At 41.5% G+C, this 22,326-nt stretch overlaps 1 protein-coding gene and 1 long non-coding RNA gene across 20 annotated transcripts in view; one reads left to right on the top strand and one right to left on the bottom strand.

Moving 5' to 3' along the window:
- The window catches only part of LOC114018257, a 110,112-nt gene extending 91,197 nt beyond the window's left edge, over positions 1-18,915 (top strand). The window contains exon 5 of the long non-coding RNA XR_005226825.2: positions 13,897-18,915. This is a non-coding gene — a long non-coding RNA (uncharacterized LOC114018257). The remainder of the gene's footprint in view (positions 1-13,896) is intronic.
- The window catches only part of TFDP2 (transcription factor Dp-2), a 259,198-nt gene that overhangs the window by 69,045 nt on the left and 167,827 nt on the right, over positions 1-22,326 (bottom strand). For all 19 annotated transcript variants that reach the window (XM_043522835.1, XM_043522837.1, XM_037909188.2 and 16 more), the window contains one exon: positions 5,441-5,544. In XM_043522835.1, the coding sequence (XP_043378770.1) occupies positions 5,441-5,544 (104 nt within the window). The remainder of the gene's footprint in view (positions 1-5,440; positions 5,545-22,326) is intronic.

Here is a 22,326-nt window from a genome sequence, read left to right as displayed (position 1 = left end):
CTCAGACAGACACAAAAACAGATCTATGTTGCTTTGCTATGCCGATATTTATAGGGCCCTCATCACTGTCTATGCTGACTAAAATGCTAAAAGTTCCGTAATGGTGTGAATTACATCAAAATGTTAGTATTCTGTTTTTTTCCTTAACTGTGTAAGATGTTACTACTATAGCAGCTAGGGAAACATTTTCTAAATTTATGATTTTATCTCAACAGTATTCATTTGCTACTAAAGGGATGTTTTAATGGCTTTTCTCCATGATGTGAACTGATGTGTTTACTCTTTTCTTAGCATATGTTCAGTTAAAATTAAGTTCTGAGTCTATTCTATTTATAAGAAAATATTGCTTAAAGAAATAGCTTCATCATATAGATTTTTCTTTATCATCATCAATATCTTTACATGTAAACTGTTGCATTATTGGATAATTTTAGTTAGCTCGGTGCTGTGCTTGACAGAGCATGTTACTGAAGACGGTGGAAGATAATCACCCTCAAGGGAATAGACGTTTCAGTTTGCAGAAGAAATATCTCCATGATCACCCATCTCTTTCCAAAAGCTATAGGGGTGGGGTTTGTAATTTTATTAAAAGGGTGGAGGCAGAATCACAAAGTTTAACATTAAATTTTGCTTTTAAAAAGTCTCATGAAAACATAGAAGAGTTAACAAGGTAGACAATAACCTCCTCTTCAAGCTTGCTTGAATTTTTGATTGTGACAAAAAGCTAGAGGGATTTAACTGTGAACTCAGGTTTTATGAACTATCTCAAAAAATTGAGTTACCATGTCAGCAGATAGTAGGGTAACCAGATGTCCTGATTTTATAGAGACAGTCCCAATATTTTATAGGGCTTTATCTTATATAGGCTCCTATTACCCCCTACCCCCGTCCTGATTTTTCAGCCTTGCTGTCTGGTCACCCTAGCAGATAGATAAGGTAAGAAGTTGGCTAGCAAAAGGCAAAGGTTATTTTTGCGTGAAGTCAACTAGCGATGCCATATGTTTCAATATTACATGTAAGACCCATTTTATACACCAATAATGTGGAAGAAGGTACCTGCAGAGAGGGAGCAACATTTGTTGATAGGTATGGGGGCAAGCAAATACCCAGTTTTATGTTGTGGAGGAGGAAGAGTAAGAGTCAGAGTGACTTTAAAAACACAAGTACTTTATGAATTTCAGTCTAAGGTAATACAAGTAATCCGGGCAGAAGAAAATGGGCACATTCCTATTTGCTCTACATTACAAGAAACCAAGCAGGTGAAACAATTTAGTACAGCAAAACAGTTAGGAAAAAGGCAAACAAAATTCTATAATACTGTAGTAATACTAGATTCACAGATAGCAGGGTGATTAATCTGCTGATGGTGAATCAGATGCTGCTCTTCTGGCTACTGTTTGAAAAGTGATAGGACAGCCAGGAGGGGAGGTTTCATGGCAATTGAGAGGATACATGAAGATCTTGGAGAACACCAGTGAAGGCACCTATTATTGGTGGCTGCTCATGGTGGACTGAGTTAGGGTTTACGGAGTTACCTGTGAGTGATTGGGTGCATTTTACTTTAAGAATAACAAGACTCATGTGCATAGTGTAGACAAGAACACCTACATAGTGTAAATAAATATCACCATTCCTGACTCTGTAACATAAGTTTCTCTCCACCAACGGTAACTACCAGCTGAAAGGCCCTGAAATTGCTGATCACTCAGGTGAGGACAACAATACATATGGAGAGATACTATGCAAGAAGAATTCTCCCTCTATAGAAGTTAAATTCTGAATATTATGCATAATTTTGGTCACTTGTAAATGATGTGATAAAAATGAAACTCATACGGAGTATCATCAAACATCTGTCCACAACTGGTTAAGTCAGAACACAGTTTAAGAGCACTCTTGGATTCCTCATATAAGCTCTCATATAACAGCCACTGCAAGCAATGCTTTCTACCACCTATGGCTGGTTAGGGCACTGCATCCCATCCTGACGGACAATGACCTGGCCTCAGTAATACACATCTTTGTCATGTCCCATCTGGAGTACAGCAATTCAATATAGTGAGGCATGAAACCACCAGCCCTCAGGAAACTGCAATTAATACAATATCAGTAGCATGTCTCCGCAGTAACATAGGCTTTCACAAGCACATTTTACAAGCTTCCATTTACTATGCTCGCTCCACACAGAATATTACATCAAATTCAAGATCTTGGGCCTTACGTTAAAGGTGCCTTAATGTTCTGGGGCCTGGATACCTTCAGAGATCGCCTACGCTCTGGGACAAGAACTGTAGTCAGCAACTCCACTCCTTGGACACAATAGAGTTGTCTACTGCAAAAGTAAAGCTCATTTATGCAAGAGGCACACCTTTCTTAGGGGCCTGTCCAAGATGGGATGTTGGGGGTTAGATTAGATGACCCTTGCAGTCCCTTCTAACCCTATGATTCTATGAACTCCCACAAGATCTAAGAACCACCACAAATAACACCAGCTTCCATTCAAAGCTGGTGCATTTTCTTCAATCTGGCCCTTGCTAGTAAAAATACATAGCATATATTAATTTTTTAAATGTAAGTTTTAAAAGATGTACATGCAGTTTTCCCGAGAGGGGAGGAAGAGAGAAAAGAACTACATATTACACATTAAGATGTTAGTCACGTTGCTGAGGTGTTGGAATGTGCTCAGACAGCATAGTCATGGGTGTTGTGATAATTGGGCCTACAAATTTACTCTAAATGTAAGGCTCAACTGTAAAAAGTACATGAAGGTTCATAAGATGTCACAATAACCTAAAATAACAAATGTTGATGGGAAAAGGTATGAAAGAGGAATAGAAAGACTGAATTAGTCCAAACAAAAAGGCCTATTGATTTAACTCAAGGACCATGCTTGGTAAATAAGAAAAGTGTGGAACCAGAAACCAGTGAATCAAAATTGCTGTGGCAGAAAGTAGGCCTAATTGGTTGACAAAATAATACGGTTATGCCCACTATTCACTTTGTGGGTCTTCAAAGAAAGACTTTTGGGGAAAAACCCTTTTGGGTTTCAAATGTAGACAAGCCCTGAGTCTGATTATGGCGGAAGCAGTAGCAGCAGCCAGTTTTCTATCTCCAACAGTTTGTCCTGGCTTTGCCCATTAAATTTACTGCTGATGTCATGAATGTGTGCTCTGTATGACTGAATGCATGCTCGTCTTCCTAAAAGCAGTAAGAGGAGGAGATAAACAAAGATCCAACCTAGTGTCAAATTAAAACCGCCACAGATCAAGTGTAATTGATGATAAACTAATAGTTTCTCTTTTTCTAAAATAAGAGGTCAGTGAAGAAATAGGTCATATAAAATTTAGTAGGAGTGTGTCCATAGGTTGCCTTACATTTGACTGTTAACTGGACATTTAGATTCATAGAAGACCTTAGCTACCCAAAACTGGATCACTGGGCAGTTTGCATCTGCCAAAATAGATGGGGAGTATTTCAAAGAAACCCTCCTACATGCCTCTTAAAAAGGACCAGATTTAAGTTGAGTTTAGAGTTTGAAATTATTCCTAAACCTGCCGCTGGATTCCCCTATCATATGTTGTCATTATGCAACCATGTTTTCCTATCTATTTTTTTAAAAAAAGTTTCTCTTTCTCCTGTTAATGTGAGAAAAAACTCACAACAAAAAAGAAGAGCTGCCTATAGAAAAAATTTATATTTAAATTATCTCTACACAAAGAACTCTCATATTGATAAAGTAGGTAAGTTTGCAGGATTGGGCCGTGTGTGTTTAACTCTATTCACATGAATAGCCCCAGTGAAGTCTAAAACTGTCAAAATAATGAACAGTCATTTTCTGTCCAATATCTTTCAAGCTATAGTAATCTCAGGTGTTCCTTCTAACAATAGATAAAATAATTCAGACAGAAGTATGGTTTTTAACTTGACAGTATCCCTTAAGACTACTCAATTGTTCAGTTTACTCTACTCTGCAGAAATGGGTTGCTCCTGATAAGTAAACACACACCAAACATTTATTAGAATTTATACTTAGAGGCTGATGTAATTTCCAGCCCCCCACTCCACCCTCCCACACACATGTACACGTTTTTTAAGAGGCAGGGGCTGTATGAACTGTCAACAACAGAAATAATAATTCAGCACTTGTGGTAGCAACAGAGAAAGCTGTAGCATGACAGGACTCAGGCAGGTCAGGAGTTTTCACCACTGTGTTGTCTAACCCTGGAGAGAATGTGTGTGCTCAGATGAGGGAGATGACAGGGCGGTAAAAATGTCTAATTTCCATTTCTATGTTACAGCTTTCACTATTGCTATCACTGATGGAACTAAACCAGTGGCCAATAGTTGTGAATCACAGGTTACATTTTTGCAAAAAACAAAAACAATCATATGCACACACTCAGAGTGATTGTATGAACTTGGTGATTCTCTCTCATTCTTTTTCTTTGCAATCACTTATGGCATCCACCTAGCAACACTGTTTTTGGTAAAAACATTCTAGAGCATCATTATAGTGCATGTCTTACAAAGTTCATTTTACCGGTGTTTTCAGGAACTTCTGAAACGCCAATTCCACAATGCACAGTACTACTCTAGAAGCAAGGCTTTTAGCTAATACCAAATGCAAGACGCTGTACACTGGGAAATAAAGTTGGGAGGACTAGCTATAGTGCTTGTGGTTTCCTGTCCAACTTGGACAGAAACCACTTGAGACTATGGGTTTTGCAAACTACAAACCATTACAACAAATTACTGTAAAACGCCTTGGATGGATGTTGTATATGGGCCAAAGTCATCATGTATTCCAAGCAATAGTTTACTACAACATCTAGTTTATGCATGCAAGACTACTACTGTCCTATCCATTAAGAAATTGATCTATTGCTGGAAATAGTTCTCAAAATGGATCCTCCTGAACCAGTGCCGTACACTGCTTAGCTAGTATAGACAACAGCAGACCATTTTTAGCAGCGATATATTGTTATATAGATATAACAATAAGTTGAAACTCTAGGCACATAACAGAATCCAGGTACTCTCTCATCTCTTGTGTGGAGGGAATGTATCACACAAAAATATTCAACAGCAGCGGCAACATTCTGGAGGGCAAAAATGTTTTTTTCAATATAATTTTGATTAAAGGATAAATGTCATGTAATAGGTGTAGCTGTATATTTTTGCACAAGGAGCCTCCACTCACTCTAGAACATGTAGGTATGCCCATACAGAATCTCTCCTGGGAGTGGTGTTATGGTAGAGTGCCAAGAACACTGTTCCTACTTCATTACCTGTGGATACAAGGGGAAGCACTTATGTCTATTCAACGGCATTTATAGCTGGAGGAGAAGCTGCAGTTGTAGTTTGTACTTTCACTATTAACCTTTTTATGTTAAGTAAACAGAAAGTCAGTCATATAGTTGCCCAGAGTTAGAGTACTTACCATTTGGGGTCCAACATTCACGTTTATTGGTCCCAAGGTTTTTGGCAAAATCTTAGCTGGGGAATTGGTGCTGGAAACTGGTAATGCAATTACTGAAATGTTACCTAAAGAAAAGTGATAAAAAAACAGAATTCTAAATTATTCCCTTAAACAGTAAGCTATGAGTAATGCTTTAGTGACCTCTTTCTTATGTCAAATTTTGAAATATGTGAGTTTCTTCTTTTTCTTGTACTTTGTAAACATACCCTCACAAAAGGTCAAGGTCTTTTAACGAGACACTGTCAACTCACCAGGCCCCAGATTTTTACCTACCTTAAAAGTTACGTATTAACTTACATACTTCCTGAAATAATATCCTCTTGTCTCCACAAAAAAGAGAAACCCACCGGCTGCCACATACTTTAATACAAAAAGTTAAACTCATGGGTGTGCCTACAAAAATAGACCCACACCTGGATGATTTTTCTGTATACTTACAATGGGCTAGTGCTGTCATTGTAGTGTCACCTTACCAGGATGAGGACTATGTTCACAATGCAAGAGTGGTAGTTCCCATTGCAAACCATCACCAAATAGTTGTGTGTTGGGCACCAATGTGGTGACGGAAAGTCCAAAACTGGTACTCCTGTCATGGAGGTTTGCATGTCAATGCATACTCTATGACTGACAAGCTATCAGATCACAGAAGCATTTAAACAACTGAAACCCAATGTGCCCAATTTGCTCCATCCCTCTGTCTTAATAAGCCCATGAGTATACTGACAGGAAGGATTAATGCGGAATGGTGATACAGACTTTAGTAGATCATTGGGGCAAGTTCCTGTATGTGCCCACAGGTGTCCAGGCAAAGTGCATATACCAGAATTTTGAAAAACTGTTCCCCACCCCCGCCCCCCAAGAGCATGCAGAGGCCAAATCTCTGTTCCCACCAAACAACATCTGAATCTCTATAGTGTTCTAGGTGACCTACTGATATTATATATCCACTTTCCCTATGGCTAATGAAACCAGTCCTAAACCTTTCTCTCCACCACCTTGATTCTTTTCCTTCAGCCTTTGAGTATGCTGTAACATACTTTATTCTAAAATCCCTTTGACCCACTTATCTTTCTATTGCCCATCTCCCTTTGGATCTAAGGTTCTTGACTATGTCCACCAACTGTCTTGACTTTCTCTGCTGTAACTCTCTTCTGTATACCCTGTAATCCAGCTTCCACCTCTCCATGCCAATGAAACTGCTCTAACTCATGTCACTAACAACTTCCTCCTTCTCAGCCTTAAGGGCATCATCACCGGAGTTGACCTCCTCAAGGTATCAACCACTTTAACCTCAGCTGGCTACTCCCATCATCTTCCACTTGCTCTCCTCCCTGGATTTTTACAATTCTGCACTCTCCTAGTTCTCTTCCTATCTCATGAATCATGCATTTTGCTTCCCCCTTTTCCTGTTCCATCAGAGTCCCTCAGGGTTCTGTCTTCGTCCATATGCCCTATCTTCTTCTCCCTCTATACTTTCGCATTAGGTGACTTCATCCATTTCCACAGTTTTAGTTATCGTTAAGATGACAAATCTCAAATTTCTCTTGCTACCTCTAATTTTTTTGTTTCTGTTTGCGTCTTGAATCTCTGAATGGCTCCTTCACATCACCTCCTTGATACATAGCCATCATCTCAAACTAACCATAACAAAAACAGATTTTTGAATCTCTCATCTTCCCTCTCTTCTGGGTTTTTCCATAAACTGACAGACAACACCATCCTTTTCCCAGGCTCACAACCTCAGTGTCATATGATTTGTCTCCTCCTTTGCCAAGTTGTAGCCAGGATAATGCCAAAGCCTTCATCCTTATGTCTTCACTAAAAGTTCCCTTCCCTCTTCATCTTCAAATTAAAATTCCTACCCATGTCAAGATCAATGTCTTCAATTCTGACCTCTTACCATCTCATTTCATCCTCTTCTAGGCTATACAAAATGCTATTTGTAAAAACCATCCTGCTTGCATGTTGTTTAAGTCACTCTTCCTCATATTCCTTCACTGGCTTCCCCGTCTCCTTCGCCACCATGTTCAAACATTCTATCTTCAACTGCAAGGCTGTACACTCCTCTGTTTAGACCTCCATAATCATTTCCCACTACTCCCAGCTCCTGCTATCTAAGCATTTCCCAAATCTCCCTCCCAAATGGTTATTTTGTTTCCTTTACTCACTTGCCCTTGCTCATTCTTCCATGACTCCCTGATGCTCAGAACCTCCTCCCTTTCTGTACCTCATTTAAACCACATTTCTTCCATGAAAACTTTCAACGACAAAATTTAACCAGAACATACACAAATGGGGGGCGGGTGGGGTTTACTTACAAGCACTGTAACTGTTGTTCTTCAAGATGTGATTCACATGTGTATTTCACTCAGGTGTATGCACACCCAGCACGCTGGAATAAGAGATCTTTCTGGCAGCAGTACCCGATGGGGCAGTGCATGCACACTGGAACTCTTCTGGCTCCTCCCAAGGCTATATAAAGGGTGGTGTTGCTCTGAGCCCTCTCAGTTCCTTTGAAATGAAACATGTTTCAAGACACCAAGGCAGAGGGGACAGGTCATGGAATACACATGTGAACCACCTCTTGAAGGTGTAATAATTTTTAATTTGAGCGGCTGCACGTGTATTCCATTCAGGTGACTCACAAGCAGTGCTGTTTGGAAGTGGAACTCAGAATCTACTTAAATAGTGAGTGTAGGATTGCTTTCCCAAAGTTTGCATCAGATCCTGAAGAAGTTGTGATGGTGCAATGGTGAGTGGAGAGATGCCCAGAGAACCAGTGTCCTACAGATGTCCAGTAATATGGGAATATCCCACAAAAATGCTACCAAGGTAGCTTGAGCCCCTGTTGAATGGGCCAACAGTCCCTGCAGTGGATGGCTAATGCAGGAAATAATCCATTTGGAAATGGTTTGTGTTGAAATTACCTGACGTTTCATTCTGTCAGCAAAAGAGACAAAGAGCTGAGGAAATAAACTAGAGGGCTTAGTGCTGTTCAGTCAAAAGGCCAGTGCTTGCCTTGCATCCAAAGTATGATGTACTCTTCATCTTCATTTGAGTACAACTTTGGGGAAAAAACAGACAGGCATATTATCTGGGTCAAATGAAATGCCCACACTACTTAATTAAAAACTGATGACGTGACCTCAAGCCTACTTTATCTTTGAATAATTAGGTACATGGAGGACCTGCCATCAGCCTGAAGCTCACCCATTCTTTTGAGTGATATAACTGCAATGAGAAAGGATATCTTTTGACAGAGATAAGGCAAAGAACAGGTTGCCAAATGCTCAAAGGGAGGACCCATCAGGGCCACTAGTACAGTGTTAAGGTCCAAAAGTGTGTCTTTTACAGGAGGAAAAATGTGAACAAATGCCTTTTAAAAATGTAACAATCATGAGGTTTGAAAAAAAATGACTTCCCTTGAATGGGAGGAAGGATTGCCGAGAATGGAGCTAAGCGGACTCTCAGCGAACTCAGAAAAAGACCCAAGGATTTAAGGTGAAGCAGATACTCTAAAATATCCTGGATCATATCACCTGCTCACTAAATTCTCAGACTAGTGAACCAGATCGAGAAACGCTTCCTAGTGGATTGCTTTCTACTAATAAGTATTTCCTGAACTGCCATGAAACAGTCTTTTCCCACTTGATCTACCCACTCAAAAGCCATGCCATGAAGTGCAGGCTGCTTGGATCTCAGAGCCACATCTCTCTTTGCTGCTGGGACAGCAGGTCTGGAAGAAAATACAGAGGTCATGGGGGTTGAAGAGTCTGTGAAGATCTGAGAAGCACCACAATCTTGACCATACTGGTTCACTGAGCATTATCTTGGCACAATCTTGTTTCAATCTGACCTGACCTGAGGGATGAGCGGAATAGGGGGGGAAATACATGAGTGCCACTCCGCATCTCAGCAGAAAGGCATCAGTCATTGAGCCTGAACTGTGAACTGCTTGAGAACAAAACTGACAACAATTCCTGTTGTCTTTTGTTGCAAACAAATGTTGACTGACGGAATCCTCTAGGCCTTGAATATGGTCCTCAACACATTGTTCTTTAGGGACCATTCATAATTCAAGGAGAAACTCCTGCTGAGATGGTTGGCCAGTTGATTCAGGAGCCAGGTAAATGAGCAGTAATGGAGCTATGTCTTCCTTAATGCAAAAGTGCCAGAGTTTAATCACTTTCCAACAGAGCTTAGTGCACTGTGCTCCCTCTGTTTGTTCAAACAGTACATTGCAGATGTATAGTCAATGAGTATCTGGGCCACTGATGTGACGATCAAAAGCACAGCAGATGTTGTGAACTGTTCAAAGCTCCAGAACACTGATATGAAGAGCTGCTTTCTTGCTTCATCCACAAAGCTTGGGTTTGCAAATCCCGTGGTTGCACACCCCATCCTATCAGAGAGAGGTCAGTAACATCCTCTTGGTTGGAAGGGGGCAAGCAAATGGTACGCCTCCACATTCACCGCTCTAGGGACCACAGAAAGAACGTTGATCAACTTGTCCAAGGACAGTTTCTTCAGTAGATAGACTACAATCAGCCATCCCTGAATGATGTGCAGGCTTAGCATGACAAGCAGGGTCACTTAAGCACATGAAGTCATATGGCCTAGTAGACTTAAACATATCTGAACCGTGGTGATGGGGCAAGACTTGAGAGATGGGCTCAACAGGACAATCACCTGAAACCTGTCTTGAGGGAGAAAAGCCATCAATTTAGTTGAATTGATTAGGCCTTCAATGAACTTACTTTTCTGTCTTGGAACTAATGACAACTTTCCTTTGTTCTGCATGAGTCCCACACAATCAACGAGACAGACGAAATGGACATGGTCAGGGCTTAAATTCTGAGAGATTACTTCCTGGAGCCCGTCCCCCACCCATCTGGGGCTGCGGGCTTCAGCTGCAGGACCTTGAAGCTTTAGCCCTGTGGTGGAATGGACCCGTGGGGCTCCAATCCCACAGGAGGCGCCAGAACTCCCACGGGTTTGAAAATATTTACCAGAGCTCTTCTCCAATGGAGTCCAGCTGAATTTAGGCCCTGGACATGGTGAAGAACTTGACGGGATAGGGACTTTGGGGAAGCAGTGGAATGGGGATTGGGCGAGAGGAGTGCAGGGGCAGGGTGTCGAGCACGCACTGGGCAGAGGGGAAGTTGGCGCCTATGCTTGGTACTGATAAAGCTGGTGCTGGAACAGTGTCCATGGGTACCAGACTCAATAGACATCCCACAGACAGTACAAGAGTCAACAGCATGGTACTGATATGTTCCCCAAGGATAACGGTTGATGGCTCAGCTCTCCCTTGAGTACCTGAGGAGTTCTGGTGATATTCCGTGTCATTCTTCAAAGAGGAGTGCGAGGGGATATGCATGCCCCACACTGGAGAAGAAAGGGTTAACCCCACACTATGGGCGATGGACGTCCCACCCCTCAGGCTGAGCATGCGCCAACTGCTGCCTAAGTATAAAAGGGAGCAGCCCAGCTCATTCTAGGCTAACTGCTGGAGGGGAAGGACCTTTGGCTGAAGTTCCAGCTGAAGAGCTGCCACAGCCCTTGCCTACAAGAACCAGACACCGTGTGAGCCGGATTGGAGGCCTGGAACCCAAGGATCCCCGGAGGATCTCCATGCTGAAGAGCTCGGAGACCCTGATGCCCCACGGACAGCAGCTTCTGGAACTACGGTAGGAAGTGACCCAGGGAGGGTGAGTGAGTGGTATGTCTCACCTGAGTGAGATCGGGGCCCGGTGGAGTCAGGCGGACCCGGGGCCCCCCACCCAGGCCGTCACCCCCCTTTCCCCACCATATTGACTCTAGCCATTTGGCTGTGCTGCCCTATGTCTGAGGGCCACCATATTCACTCTGGCCATTAGGCTGTAACCTCAGCCTCTGGACTGTACTGTGGCCGCCCCAAGGGCTGCCAGGGAGACTAACTGTGGTGATATCACCACCCTGCCCCGCCCCAAAGGGGAATGGGGTGTGCATACACCATGACAAGGAGGAAGAGTACTTCACGCTGAAGTGGCTCGGGTCTGTTTTATGGGCCCTCTTTTGGGGAAGCCATGAAGAGAAAGACCAAGTCCTCCTTTTCAGAGGAGAAGAATCTAAGTCCATGCATCTGTCAGGGACCATTACAGCCTCCCTAGCAGTCCAAGAGGCTGAATGATCTGTTGAAGGCCCGGGACTAAGCTGAGCCTCAGTGCCTGCTCCCTCAAATGCTGCTTCAGGTGCAGATCTCTGGAAATGTGTCCTTTTCTTGAACATACCCCTGAGTGGAATAGACCTGTGCAACCACTCAGAGAACAAAGCATATACATAAGTGTTGTTTACCTATTCTCATCTTGTTAGTTGATATTTTAAAAAATAATTTATCTAAGTTATTGCAGAAGTATTATGCTATATGCTGGTCTTCAACTGACAGCACCTGATCCTTATGATCCAATCACAGCCTCAATCAGTGACTGACACTATCACTTAAAAACCAAGTATTTGGACAAGATGGTAATGGCAAGTTTCATCAAAATTGAGTTGGATATGTAGTGTTCAAGAGATGTGCCACTGCTAATAAACCATGGACTTAAATTACAAGTGTGGGTAGCTCCTATGTAGCCAGCTACAAATAAAAATAGTTGTTGCACAGGCAGGTTTTTAGTACAGCATGCTGGTAGGAGAAAACCTGTTTGAGGCCTTCCGTGAGCTGATGGCCTATAACATGCCTACTGAATTGGGATGGGGAGCTGTTCACACACTTTGTAGCTTGCATAGGTCTAGCTTATTGCACACACCAGGGTTCTTTGCATCCCTTCATTCCACCCCCACAAGTTCCCTGTGTGCCACCCTCCCATTCCCTTTTGTTTCAAGGACTCCCTGCAACTTCCAGAACCTCCTGCCTCATGCCTGGGGCTGTATATCCTTGTGATGATTCTAGGGATCTGTCTGTACAAGTGGAGATTACTTACTGTAACTGGAGGTTCTTCAAGATGTGTGATCCCTATCTATCTTCTACAAATGGGTATGCGTGTACGCCACAAAACAGAGTCTGGAAATTCTTCAAAGCAGTGTCTGACCCACAAATGTGCAGTAGCTCTCCCCGTGCTCCTGACTGATGGTAAAAGGGGGTACGGGACGACGCCTCTCCTCTCCTTTTTACCACAAGTCCAACCCGGATCCAAAGCAGAGGAGATGGAGGGCAGGTAATGGAATACTGATAGGGACCACACATCTCGAAGAACCTCTAGTTACAGTAAGCAACCTCCACTTTGAGTGATGGTACCTAAGTATATTCCACATGTGGGTGATTGATAAGCAGTGTTCAGACTAAAGGTAAGTGCAAGCCAGTAGAAAAGATGCTTGCAGTACTGCCGATCCTACTGCTGCATCAGCAGCCAAGGCATGAGCTACAAAATAGCATGTCATGAATGTGTGGACAGAACTCTAGGTGGCTGCCCTGTAGTTGTCCTGTAGAGGGATGTCAGATAAGGATGCCGTGGAGGCAGCTTGTACTTGCAGGGAGTGAGCTTTAACACCCTCGGAGAGAAGAATTTTTTCTATTTTGTAGAACTCTCAGATGAATCCCAAAACCCACTTAAAAATCCTCTGCGAGGATATGGCTTGCCCAAGCGATCTCCCTGCTATGGCAATAAAGAATCATGGTGATTTCCTAATGGGTTTGATTCTTTGCAGGTAGAATGTTGGGCACGTCAGAGATCAAGAGAGTGAAGTCTCTTGTCTTCAGCGGAAGCGTGGGGTTTCAGGAAAAATATAGGCGAGTAAAGACAGAATATCCCTCCACTGGAGGGAGGAAGGCATGAATTGATGCTAGGTGTACTTGCAATGAAATAATAGAAAGACAGTCTAGAAAAACTGGGATGCTCAAGGTGTCTGATGAATGTTGGTGGAGTTGTGCCCAGGCCAAAAAGTGTCTCCATTAGGCCAAATAGCAGGTTGTAGTAGAATCCTTTGGTTAAGGATCGCCTGAATGGGGGCTGAGCATGTGTGTTCTATTTCCAACAGCCATCCAATCACCTGGCCATGAGATGGAGTGAGCCCAGGTTGGGATGCTTGATTCCTCCCCCCGCCCCCACTCCTGGGTTAGGAGACCCAAGAATGGGCAGATCCTGACTGGGTGGTGGACAGACATTGTTAGACATTCCATGATCCAGAACTGTCTGGGCCAATATGGTGCCAAGAGAATGTTGGCTTTATGTTGTTTCTTCCCTGTGACCTATGGAATTAGGGAAATGGGAGGAAAGACATATCTGAAGTTGTTTGTCTAGGACAGCGGAACAACATCACCTTGGGAGAAGAGTCATGACCCATGGCTCCTCTGGAACAATAAAGGGGGAGCTTTCTGTTTGGGATGTGAATAGGTCCCATAATGAAGTACCCTATTGTATAAATATTTCTCTTAGGACTGTGTGAACTACCCACTCCTGGCCTGTCAAGAAGGCCTTGCCTGCAAAGAAGTTGTGAATACTTGGAAGGTACATGGCCTGTATTGTGATATAGTTCCTGACACAACAATTCCAAAGTCTGGTGACTTCCAGGAAGAGCAGATGAGATCTCACTCCTCCCTGTTTGTTTATATAGACCACAGTGGTAATATTGTCTGACATTCACTGTATATGGAATGAGTGTATGAGCGGAAGGAAGGCCTTGCACACAAGGTGGACTACTCTCCGTTCCAATATGTTTATGTGTAGTCTGGTGTCTCGTGGGGCCTAGGTATCCTGAGCAGTGCGGTTGTCCAGTTAAGCACCCCACCTCAAGAGGGAAGCGTCCACCACGATGGTGGCCAGAGGAGTGGGAGGGCTGAAAGGAATGCCCACCATGACCTTTTCCAGATTCAACCACCACTGAGGGAACAGCCATTTTGGAGTTGATATGGTCCTTGTTCGGACAGTAGATCAAGTGGAACCAAGCTTGCAGGCACTGCAAATGGAGTCTGGCAAACAGTGTCAAGTACCTGCACACAGCCATGTGGCCTGACAGTGAAAGGTACCTGTACACTATGGTTTGTGATCTGCAGATAATAGATGAAATCAGGTTGTTCATTGTAAGTCCAATATCGCCCCTATAAAGTTTATTGGCCTTGTGAGTAACAAAATGGACTTTTCTTCATTTATGCAAATACATCAGGATAATAAAAGTTGTAGGAGAAACCCTGTTGCCAACCTGACCTCCTGACAAGATTGGCCTAGCAGGAGCCAATTGTCCCAGTATGAAAATATCATATAGCCCTGGCGTACCATCTGGGCTGCTACCACACAGAAACCTTTCATAAATACTTTGGGAACCATAGCTAACCCAAAGGGGAGGACTCGAAACTGGAAGTGTTCCTGGCCTACCATAAAATGCAGGAACTTTCTGTGTGATGGATGAATGTACACATGGAAATATGAAAACTTTATTGTAGACTGCCACGAACCATATTCCTTCCTGATGGCAGGGGATTACTGATGCCAACATAATCACCCAGAATTTGTTTTTGAATAAAGATGCTGAATGTCCCATGAAAACTGCTGTATCACCAATACCCCTCTGTATATGTATCCATCATAGGTTAGCAGTGCTACGTCAATATCTTCCCCCGATCAGGGACAATGGGGAGCACTTATCTCTTAATGAATGAATGATCAATAGATAATGGAATTTGCTGGTAGAAGAAACTTTCTCCTCTGGTCTGAGAGATTTTTGGAGGAGTTAAAAGTTGCCAAAAGACAAAACAAACAAGTCAAAGGGGACAGGAAGGAAGGAAGGGCATGGACAGCCCAAGTGAGTGGTGATTTGAGGGGAGAAGACTCCATGTTTTAGCACACAATCCATGATCAGCAGAAGGACTTAGGTGCCTCCAGAGGATCCTGACCCTCGCCCAAAGAATGTTCTGGAGTGGTGAGGAAACTGAGGCAGGCAAATGATGTAGAATTTATTATTTTGTATGGATGTGTATTTCTTGTGCTATTAAAGGACAATGTGCTAGACTCTGGGAAAAGTGTGTATGCGCGTGTTGTATGCTACACGTCTTCGGAGAGAGTTAAACCATAACCCAGAAGGATCCATCCTTTGGTGGAATCCTGGGAGAACATACTTTTAAGCTCCTGGAATATCTTGGGGATCAGCACTGGTCCTGGGAGCCTAACCGGTGGGTTGAGGGGCTCCATTTCTGTGAAGGCATTTCCTCTCTTGCCTGCAATTATGTACCCCCCATTTCTTCATGCCAGCATTTCCTATTCTCCCCCCATTCTAGGGTCCCTCACTCTTCCTCCTAGTGGAGGGACTCTATGTGCATTCCCATTTCCACAATAGGAGGTATTCTGTATGTCCCATTTCCTCCTCCCACAATATTGGGGGTCACTATTCCACCCCATGCCAGAAGCTGCATGCACTCCCACTTCCCCCCTCCACTATTATTCTTTTTGTCTGGGAGACAAGTCATTCAGGGTGTCAACATGTTAAACTCTACTGGGTGGGTGAGCACAGCTGAGTTGGGATATTATTACACTAAAATGCATTAATGGGTGCCATAAAACAGTTGTTTGATGTATAGAAAATTGCAGAGGTGCAGGAAGCGGTGGTTATGCTCCAACATATGGCAGAGGCTCCAGGTGTCCCTGATTTCCTCCCCACAAAACTGTAGGGTTCTGGCCATTGATGCTTAGAACATTCTCTGAGAACTTGGAATTGACCGATATGGTGTTCAAAAATCATCACATTACATACAGACAGAGAAATGAAATTGAGAGGCGTGTAAAACCTTCACAAACTCCTCTTCAGCTTACTAAAAAATGTTGCTTCATGCAGATCTGAAATGTTTTAATATCACATTTCTTAAACTTTTGTATCAACCAACAACAAAAAAAGTGTTAGTAATTAGACCTTGCCAAAACTTTTCAGAAGTTTCAGTTTTCTGAATGGGGGTTTGTACCACATCAGAACAAGATCAGAATTTACTGAAAATTCTCAGTGAATTGAAGATTTTTACTTTGGAAACAAACCATGGTGCTTCTGATAGTAGCAATAGCAATTTCACATTTACTGCTATTGAGCTGGGGCTCCCAGGGCTTTCAGGCTCCAAGCAGGGAGCCTGGAAGCCCTGGCATGGCAAGACTACCCTGGAGTCTAGCTGAAACACTCAGGGCTTCTAAACTAAAGCTTCCTGCTTTGAAGCAGGGAGCCCAGCAGAGCTGGGAGACTAGAAGCCTTGGAAGCCCCAGCTCCAGGGCTGGCTTGATCCAAGGAGCCTAGACAGCCCCAAGAAAGCCCCAGCTCCAGCAGGAACCCAGGATGGAACTTGGGGCTGGCTTGGTCTCTGATGCAGAGTGGGGAGCCTATCCAGTTCCAAGAGCCCCAGCCAAGATCCTGGGGCTGGGTTGGCCCCTGCCATGGAGTCAGAAGCCTAACCAGCCCAGGAGCACCAGATCCAGTGGCTGCCTGCCGTAGAGTGGGTTGAACCTAGTGACTGCAAATGGGGATCCTAGGGCTGAAAGGCTCTCCACTGGGCCGCTGCCCACCTTGGGACATCAGCATGTTTCCAATGGAAAGTTGCCTAGCTAGCAACAAAAATTTAGTTTAATTTGCAATAGATCTGACCAAATATTTTGTACAGTGAATCAGCATTTTCTGCTTAAATTAAGTTTTGTCAGATAATTTCCAACCAGCTCTAATAATAATGTGTTGCTACAGTTTTCATCTGATCTCAAAGGCCTTAACAAAAGAAATCCACCACTTTTTATACTGATATATTTACATAGTTTTAAAACTGACTTAATTTATATTTTTGCTAGATTTTAGACCATTTATTTTTACCAAGAAGTCAGTTCAGACAACTACAGTACTTGAATTTCTCCCAGCACTCCATCATGATCTACAGATAGCTGCCATCCTATTAGTTTTTTTCAGATCTGTGAAACTGTGCTGCTTTTCTCAGTTCCACTTGCACTGGGCCTGTGTTTTACCACACCAACAGCCAATTAATGTGAACTCAGCCAAGTACTGTGTGTTATATTTTCTATGCCCATGTACTTTTTATATTAATATATTAAAGTTTTTGGTTAAATGTCTACCACAAAGTATTGAGGAGGTACAAGGTGACTGACTTAATGCTTTCATTTCCTGACTTTTGAGTATTAATGTAATAAGATTACAATAATAATAAACGTAAAATTTCATGGTTTATAATATAACAAACATTCCTGTTTTAAGACCAAGTCCATAACACTTATGTCCATCTACGTAGCTAACCCAACTACCTTGGCACAAAAGCATTTTTTCAAAATGTGGCAATGATCATAATGCATTTGAGTCAATATTTTTTAGTGTGACTTGTTTTGCAAAGCAATCTAGATGACCCCACAAGATCACCTTTAGCCTGTTTGTTTTACAAATGCAGAAGATACAAACTCTGCTAAAAAAGCCTACATGGTCTAAATTTGACATAGACATCATTCAGCCATGGTTTATATATAAGAGTTCACTGTCAGTGATGCAGACTTATTTTATTTTATCTACTCTCTCTCTCCACAAATCCCCTTTTGATGGTAAATGAACTGCACCAGAAAACAAATAATAAAGTGACCTCCTTTAAGATGCATTTTTTCTTGCCCTTCTTGCATAACTTTTTTGCTTCATTATGATTCATAAATATGGACTGAAATGGTTTTTAAAGCAGAGAGGAAGGGGTCTTACTGAATTTTTACCTTAGAAATATCACACACATGCTGAATTATTCTTTCACCTTCCACTGAAGGAGTAAAAATTGAGTCTTCCACTAAAAGAGCATTAATTCTACATGTTTGTCAGGGTGTTTGTTAACCAAATATTAAGAAAAAACAAAGTTTTCAACAGTGATAAAAATATCCTCTCTCTCAACTTTCACTCCCTTACAATGTCATAGTCCAGGTACTTAAACGATCATGACAACTGTACTAACTAATCACTTCATAAATATTTAAAAATGGAAAATAGTTTCTAGAGTCTGTTTGTGTGGATGGGTGCACGTGCACCCCAAGTGAAGGAAATGAGTTTGTTTTGAAAGCAGTAAGGCCCACTGTCATTCTTATCTCTTGTATGAGTGAGTTCCATATTCTAGGTCTAGCTCTGCAAAAGTGGAACAGAGCTGCAGTGAGAGGTCAGGGGCATGAGAGAGATCATATCTTAGGTAGCTAGGACCAATCCCATGGAGGGCTTTGAAAATCAGGACCCAGCTCTTTAACTAGTCTGTTCACTGGAGAGCAGCATGGAGAGCAGAGCACTGGGGTGACAGGTTCACAGTGATCATGGTTATGAAAAAGACTTGATGAGGTATTTTATATCAGTTGAAATTTTCTCAGTAGACATGGCTTTATTCCTAGTTATGAGTTGCAATTACCAAGCCTGGAGGTTACCAGTATTCCAGCAAAAATAGGAATGTCAACACTTGATATATCTAATGTTTTAAAAAAAGAGACAGGGTTAAAATCCCTTCAGGACTTATTTGTACATAATAAAGAATCTAAAAAGGACAGACATGTCTCTTTACAGGTCACCTTTGAATAGAAAACAGCAGACTTCAGTAATGAGTATTCAACGCAATTCTGTAACGAACTTACAGAGTGTCTGGAAAGCCTTTAAACATGGAAAAACACTACATAAATGTTAAGTATTAATAGTGTCCTTTGTGTGAGGACCATAGACAATAACAAGATTATGCAAATGATCACATTTCACAGAACAAGCACCAGCAATAATGCAAGCATAGACAAAGATAGTTGAGCATAAAGTGGCAGATTTATCCCCTACATATAGTAATCCTCTCATATGGATGAAACAGATCAGCACAGATAGATCAAAGTACAATGACTCAGATAACAACTAGCTCTTCTATAGTGTGTTTCATCCATAGCTCTAAAAAAGCTTTAGAAAGGAGTTTGAGATCATTATCCTCATTGTATAGATGGGGAAACTGAGGCACAGAGCACAAGTGGCTTGCTCATTGTCCCACACCAAACCAATTGCAGAGCTGGGACTAGAACCCAGATCTTCTGAGTCCCAGTCTACTGCTCTATCCACTAGGCAACACTGCTTATATAGGTCAAACTTGCTAACTTGTGTGAAAACTACAACCTGCCTTGTCTTCACTAGGATTTTACCTCAAGTCAGCTAACCTGAACTGAGATCACTTTTTTTTTTTTTTTGTAGTGAAGACAAGACTCAAATATTCTAAATCTACCAGATCCTCCTTTCAAGTTTTGTGCAGACACAACACATACTGTTTTTCACACATGGATCACTGACTAAGTTCTTCAGGGCAGGGAGTATCTACTATTCTGTGTTTGTACAGCACTCAGCACAATGGGGCCTACTTTCAGTTGGTCACTAGAAATTGCCATGATAAACATGACTATTAATAATAATAATCATTGGCATATTATGACCCCTGGTATCTAACTATTTTGTCTGCCTGCACTAGGTGGGAAAGTCCTTGGTCACAGTAAAATAAACAAAGGAGATATTCTAAGCACTTATCATAAATAATATCTAGGTGCTAATACAAAATAGCCAGTATGGCTTTGTTTTCTCCCAAGCTGCCCTGCGCTCTTGGGAGGAGCACTCCATAAACATCTGCAAAGCTACTTCATTATCCTTCTTAAAACTCTTCTTTGCCATGACGCCTTCAGTAAACTTGACAAAGGTTAGGCTGCTGGGTAAGCAGATACCACTACCTATCATGCTGATCATTGTCTCATTGTTTCCTTGTACTCCCCTCTTCTGTAACTATATGTTAGGTTTTATCTTATAATTCACTAGTAAACTCTTTGGGGCAGGAGCCATATTTTTGTTTTGCTTGTACAGCTCCCAGCACACTGGGGTCTGGGTCCTGACAAGGGCTCCTAGGCAGTATGGCAATACAAATAATAAAGCAATTACTCCTGTATGCCTAACCCACATCACATATTTCTATTGTTTGTATTTTGTGTGTACAGCACTATGCACTACCAGCACCCAAGTAATTTTATTTTAAAAGGTTATTCTTGCTTTAGAAACTTAAGGCAAGAGCTTCAGAGATAATCCACAGGACTTGTTAATAGTTTCAAAAAGTAAACTATATCAAATATTTTGTTTGCAGGTACTATTTTCCATTAAAAAAACCTGTCCAGTAATCAAGCTTGCATCCATAATCATACTGTATATAAAACCAATGCACAAGATAAGTACTGTTAATCACTGGTACAAATTCAAAATAAGGAGCTGTCATGAATAAGTGCATTAAAATGCTATTGTTCTCCTGACAGAGAGGTATCGTATTTTTTCAGTCAATATCTGTCACCATTATTATTGTGCATCATGGAGGACCACCAATGCTATAATTTCTTATTTAGAAAATACAAGCAGTATTAAATGAATTGAGACCTATGCCTTTACATGACATTGGAGGGAAAAGATGTGCTTCTTTTTATCTACATACATTACCAGAAATTTCATTTACATGATATTTAGATTTAAGTTTTACTCCTATAACTTCATTAATAATTACAAAGTTGCTGTGTTATAGAACATTGTTATTTAGCCAATTTTTATAGGTCAATCATTCCACAACACTTATTTTAGATACTTAGTCTGTACATTGCACCCTGACATACAGCATTGACTGCTATAATGTTACAGTCTTTTATAAAAGACACAAAGCTACAGATTTTTCAATTATTTTTCTGTTTAAATTCTGTCAGGTCTGAAACTTAGTTGAAATAACAGTCAGAAACAATGTCAATTTGGGAATACATAGAATCTGTTGTTGCTTGTTTGAAGCAAACCATGTCTGAAAGGAAGCATACATCACCCAACTGGGGTAACAGCAGAGAATACATTTCAACAAGAAAGCAAGCCCTTGCATTTAACAGGAAAGAAACATATTAGATTTAACAGCATTTAAAACCTAGGAATGAATATTCAACTTGGGAAATGTCTGGTCATCATGTTTTATCCTGAATTAATAATTAAATCATTGTAAAGAGTAAAAACTACCTTACAGAGAGCTTTTAATTGGCAGAGCTAAAACTGGTCTAAAAGTTGTGAAATATTTAAGGTATTTTGCAATAAGGGTATGTGATGTTTCTTCATGCTTTGGTTTCTATGAAGTTAAAACCTTTTAAAGGTGGTATAGAAAGTATTACATAATTCGATATCATGATGTGTATTGCTTCATTTGGTACCTGTATTATTAGAAAAAAAACAACAAACAAAAAGTTATAGCCTCAAGGAACAAAAACATAACATCCAGCATTTGAAAATTAGAAACACCGACATGGGGAGAAACAAAAACAAAACAGAAAAATCTTTTAACTTCATTGACATATACACTCGTCTAGACAATATGCTGGAGGATGGAATAGAAAATGGTAAATATTTTGCTTTTAAAAAGAGGGTTGGTCTGTCCCAGCCAGGGAGAATTGTCCTGTAAGATCAAACATCATCATCCGTTCATATAGCCATCCCTTATATTACAGTAGCATCTAAAAATTGCTAGATGTAGTACAGTCATATATGAAAAGAATACGTAATCCCTTTCCATGAAGAGATTACAGCTGCAACCCCAATCCTGCAAGTTGATTTATGTGGGCAGATCCCTATGCCTGAACTAGAGTGACTAGATGTCCTGATTTATAGGAACAGTCTTGATTTTTGGGGCTTTTTCTTATATAGGCACCTATTACCCCCCCACCCCCATCCTGATTTTTCACACTTGCTATCTAGTCACCCTAGCCTGAACAGAGTCCCAGTAACTTCAGGCTCAGTGTAGTACCCACCCATGTAGAAAAGTTTGAAGAACTGAAGTCTTCGGTGCCAATTCTCTGGATCTTTGGGAA

The sequence above is a fragment of the Chelonia mydas genome, chromosome 9 (assembly GCF_015237465.2).
Source record: "Chelonia mydas isolate rCheMyd1 chromosome 9, rCheMyd1.pri.v2, whole genome shotgun sequence".
In the NCBI taxonomy this organism is placed as follows: Eukaryota; Metazoa; Chordata; order Testudines; family Cheloniidae; genus Chelonia; species Chelonia mydas.
Note: the sequence above shows the minus strand (reverse complement) of the source record. Positions and strands in the feature narration are given on the sequence as shown.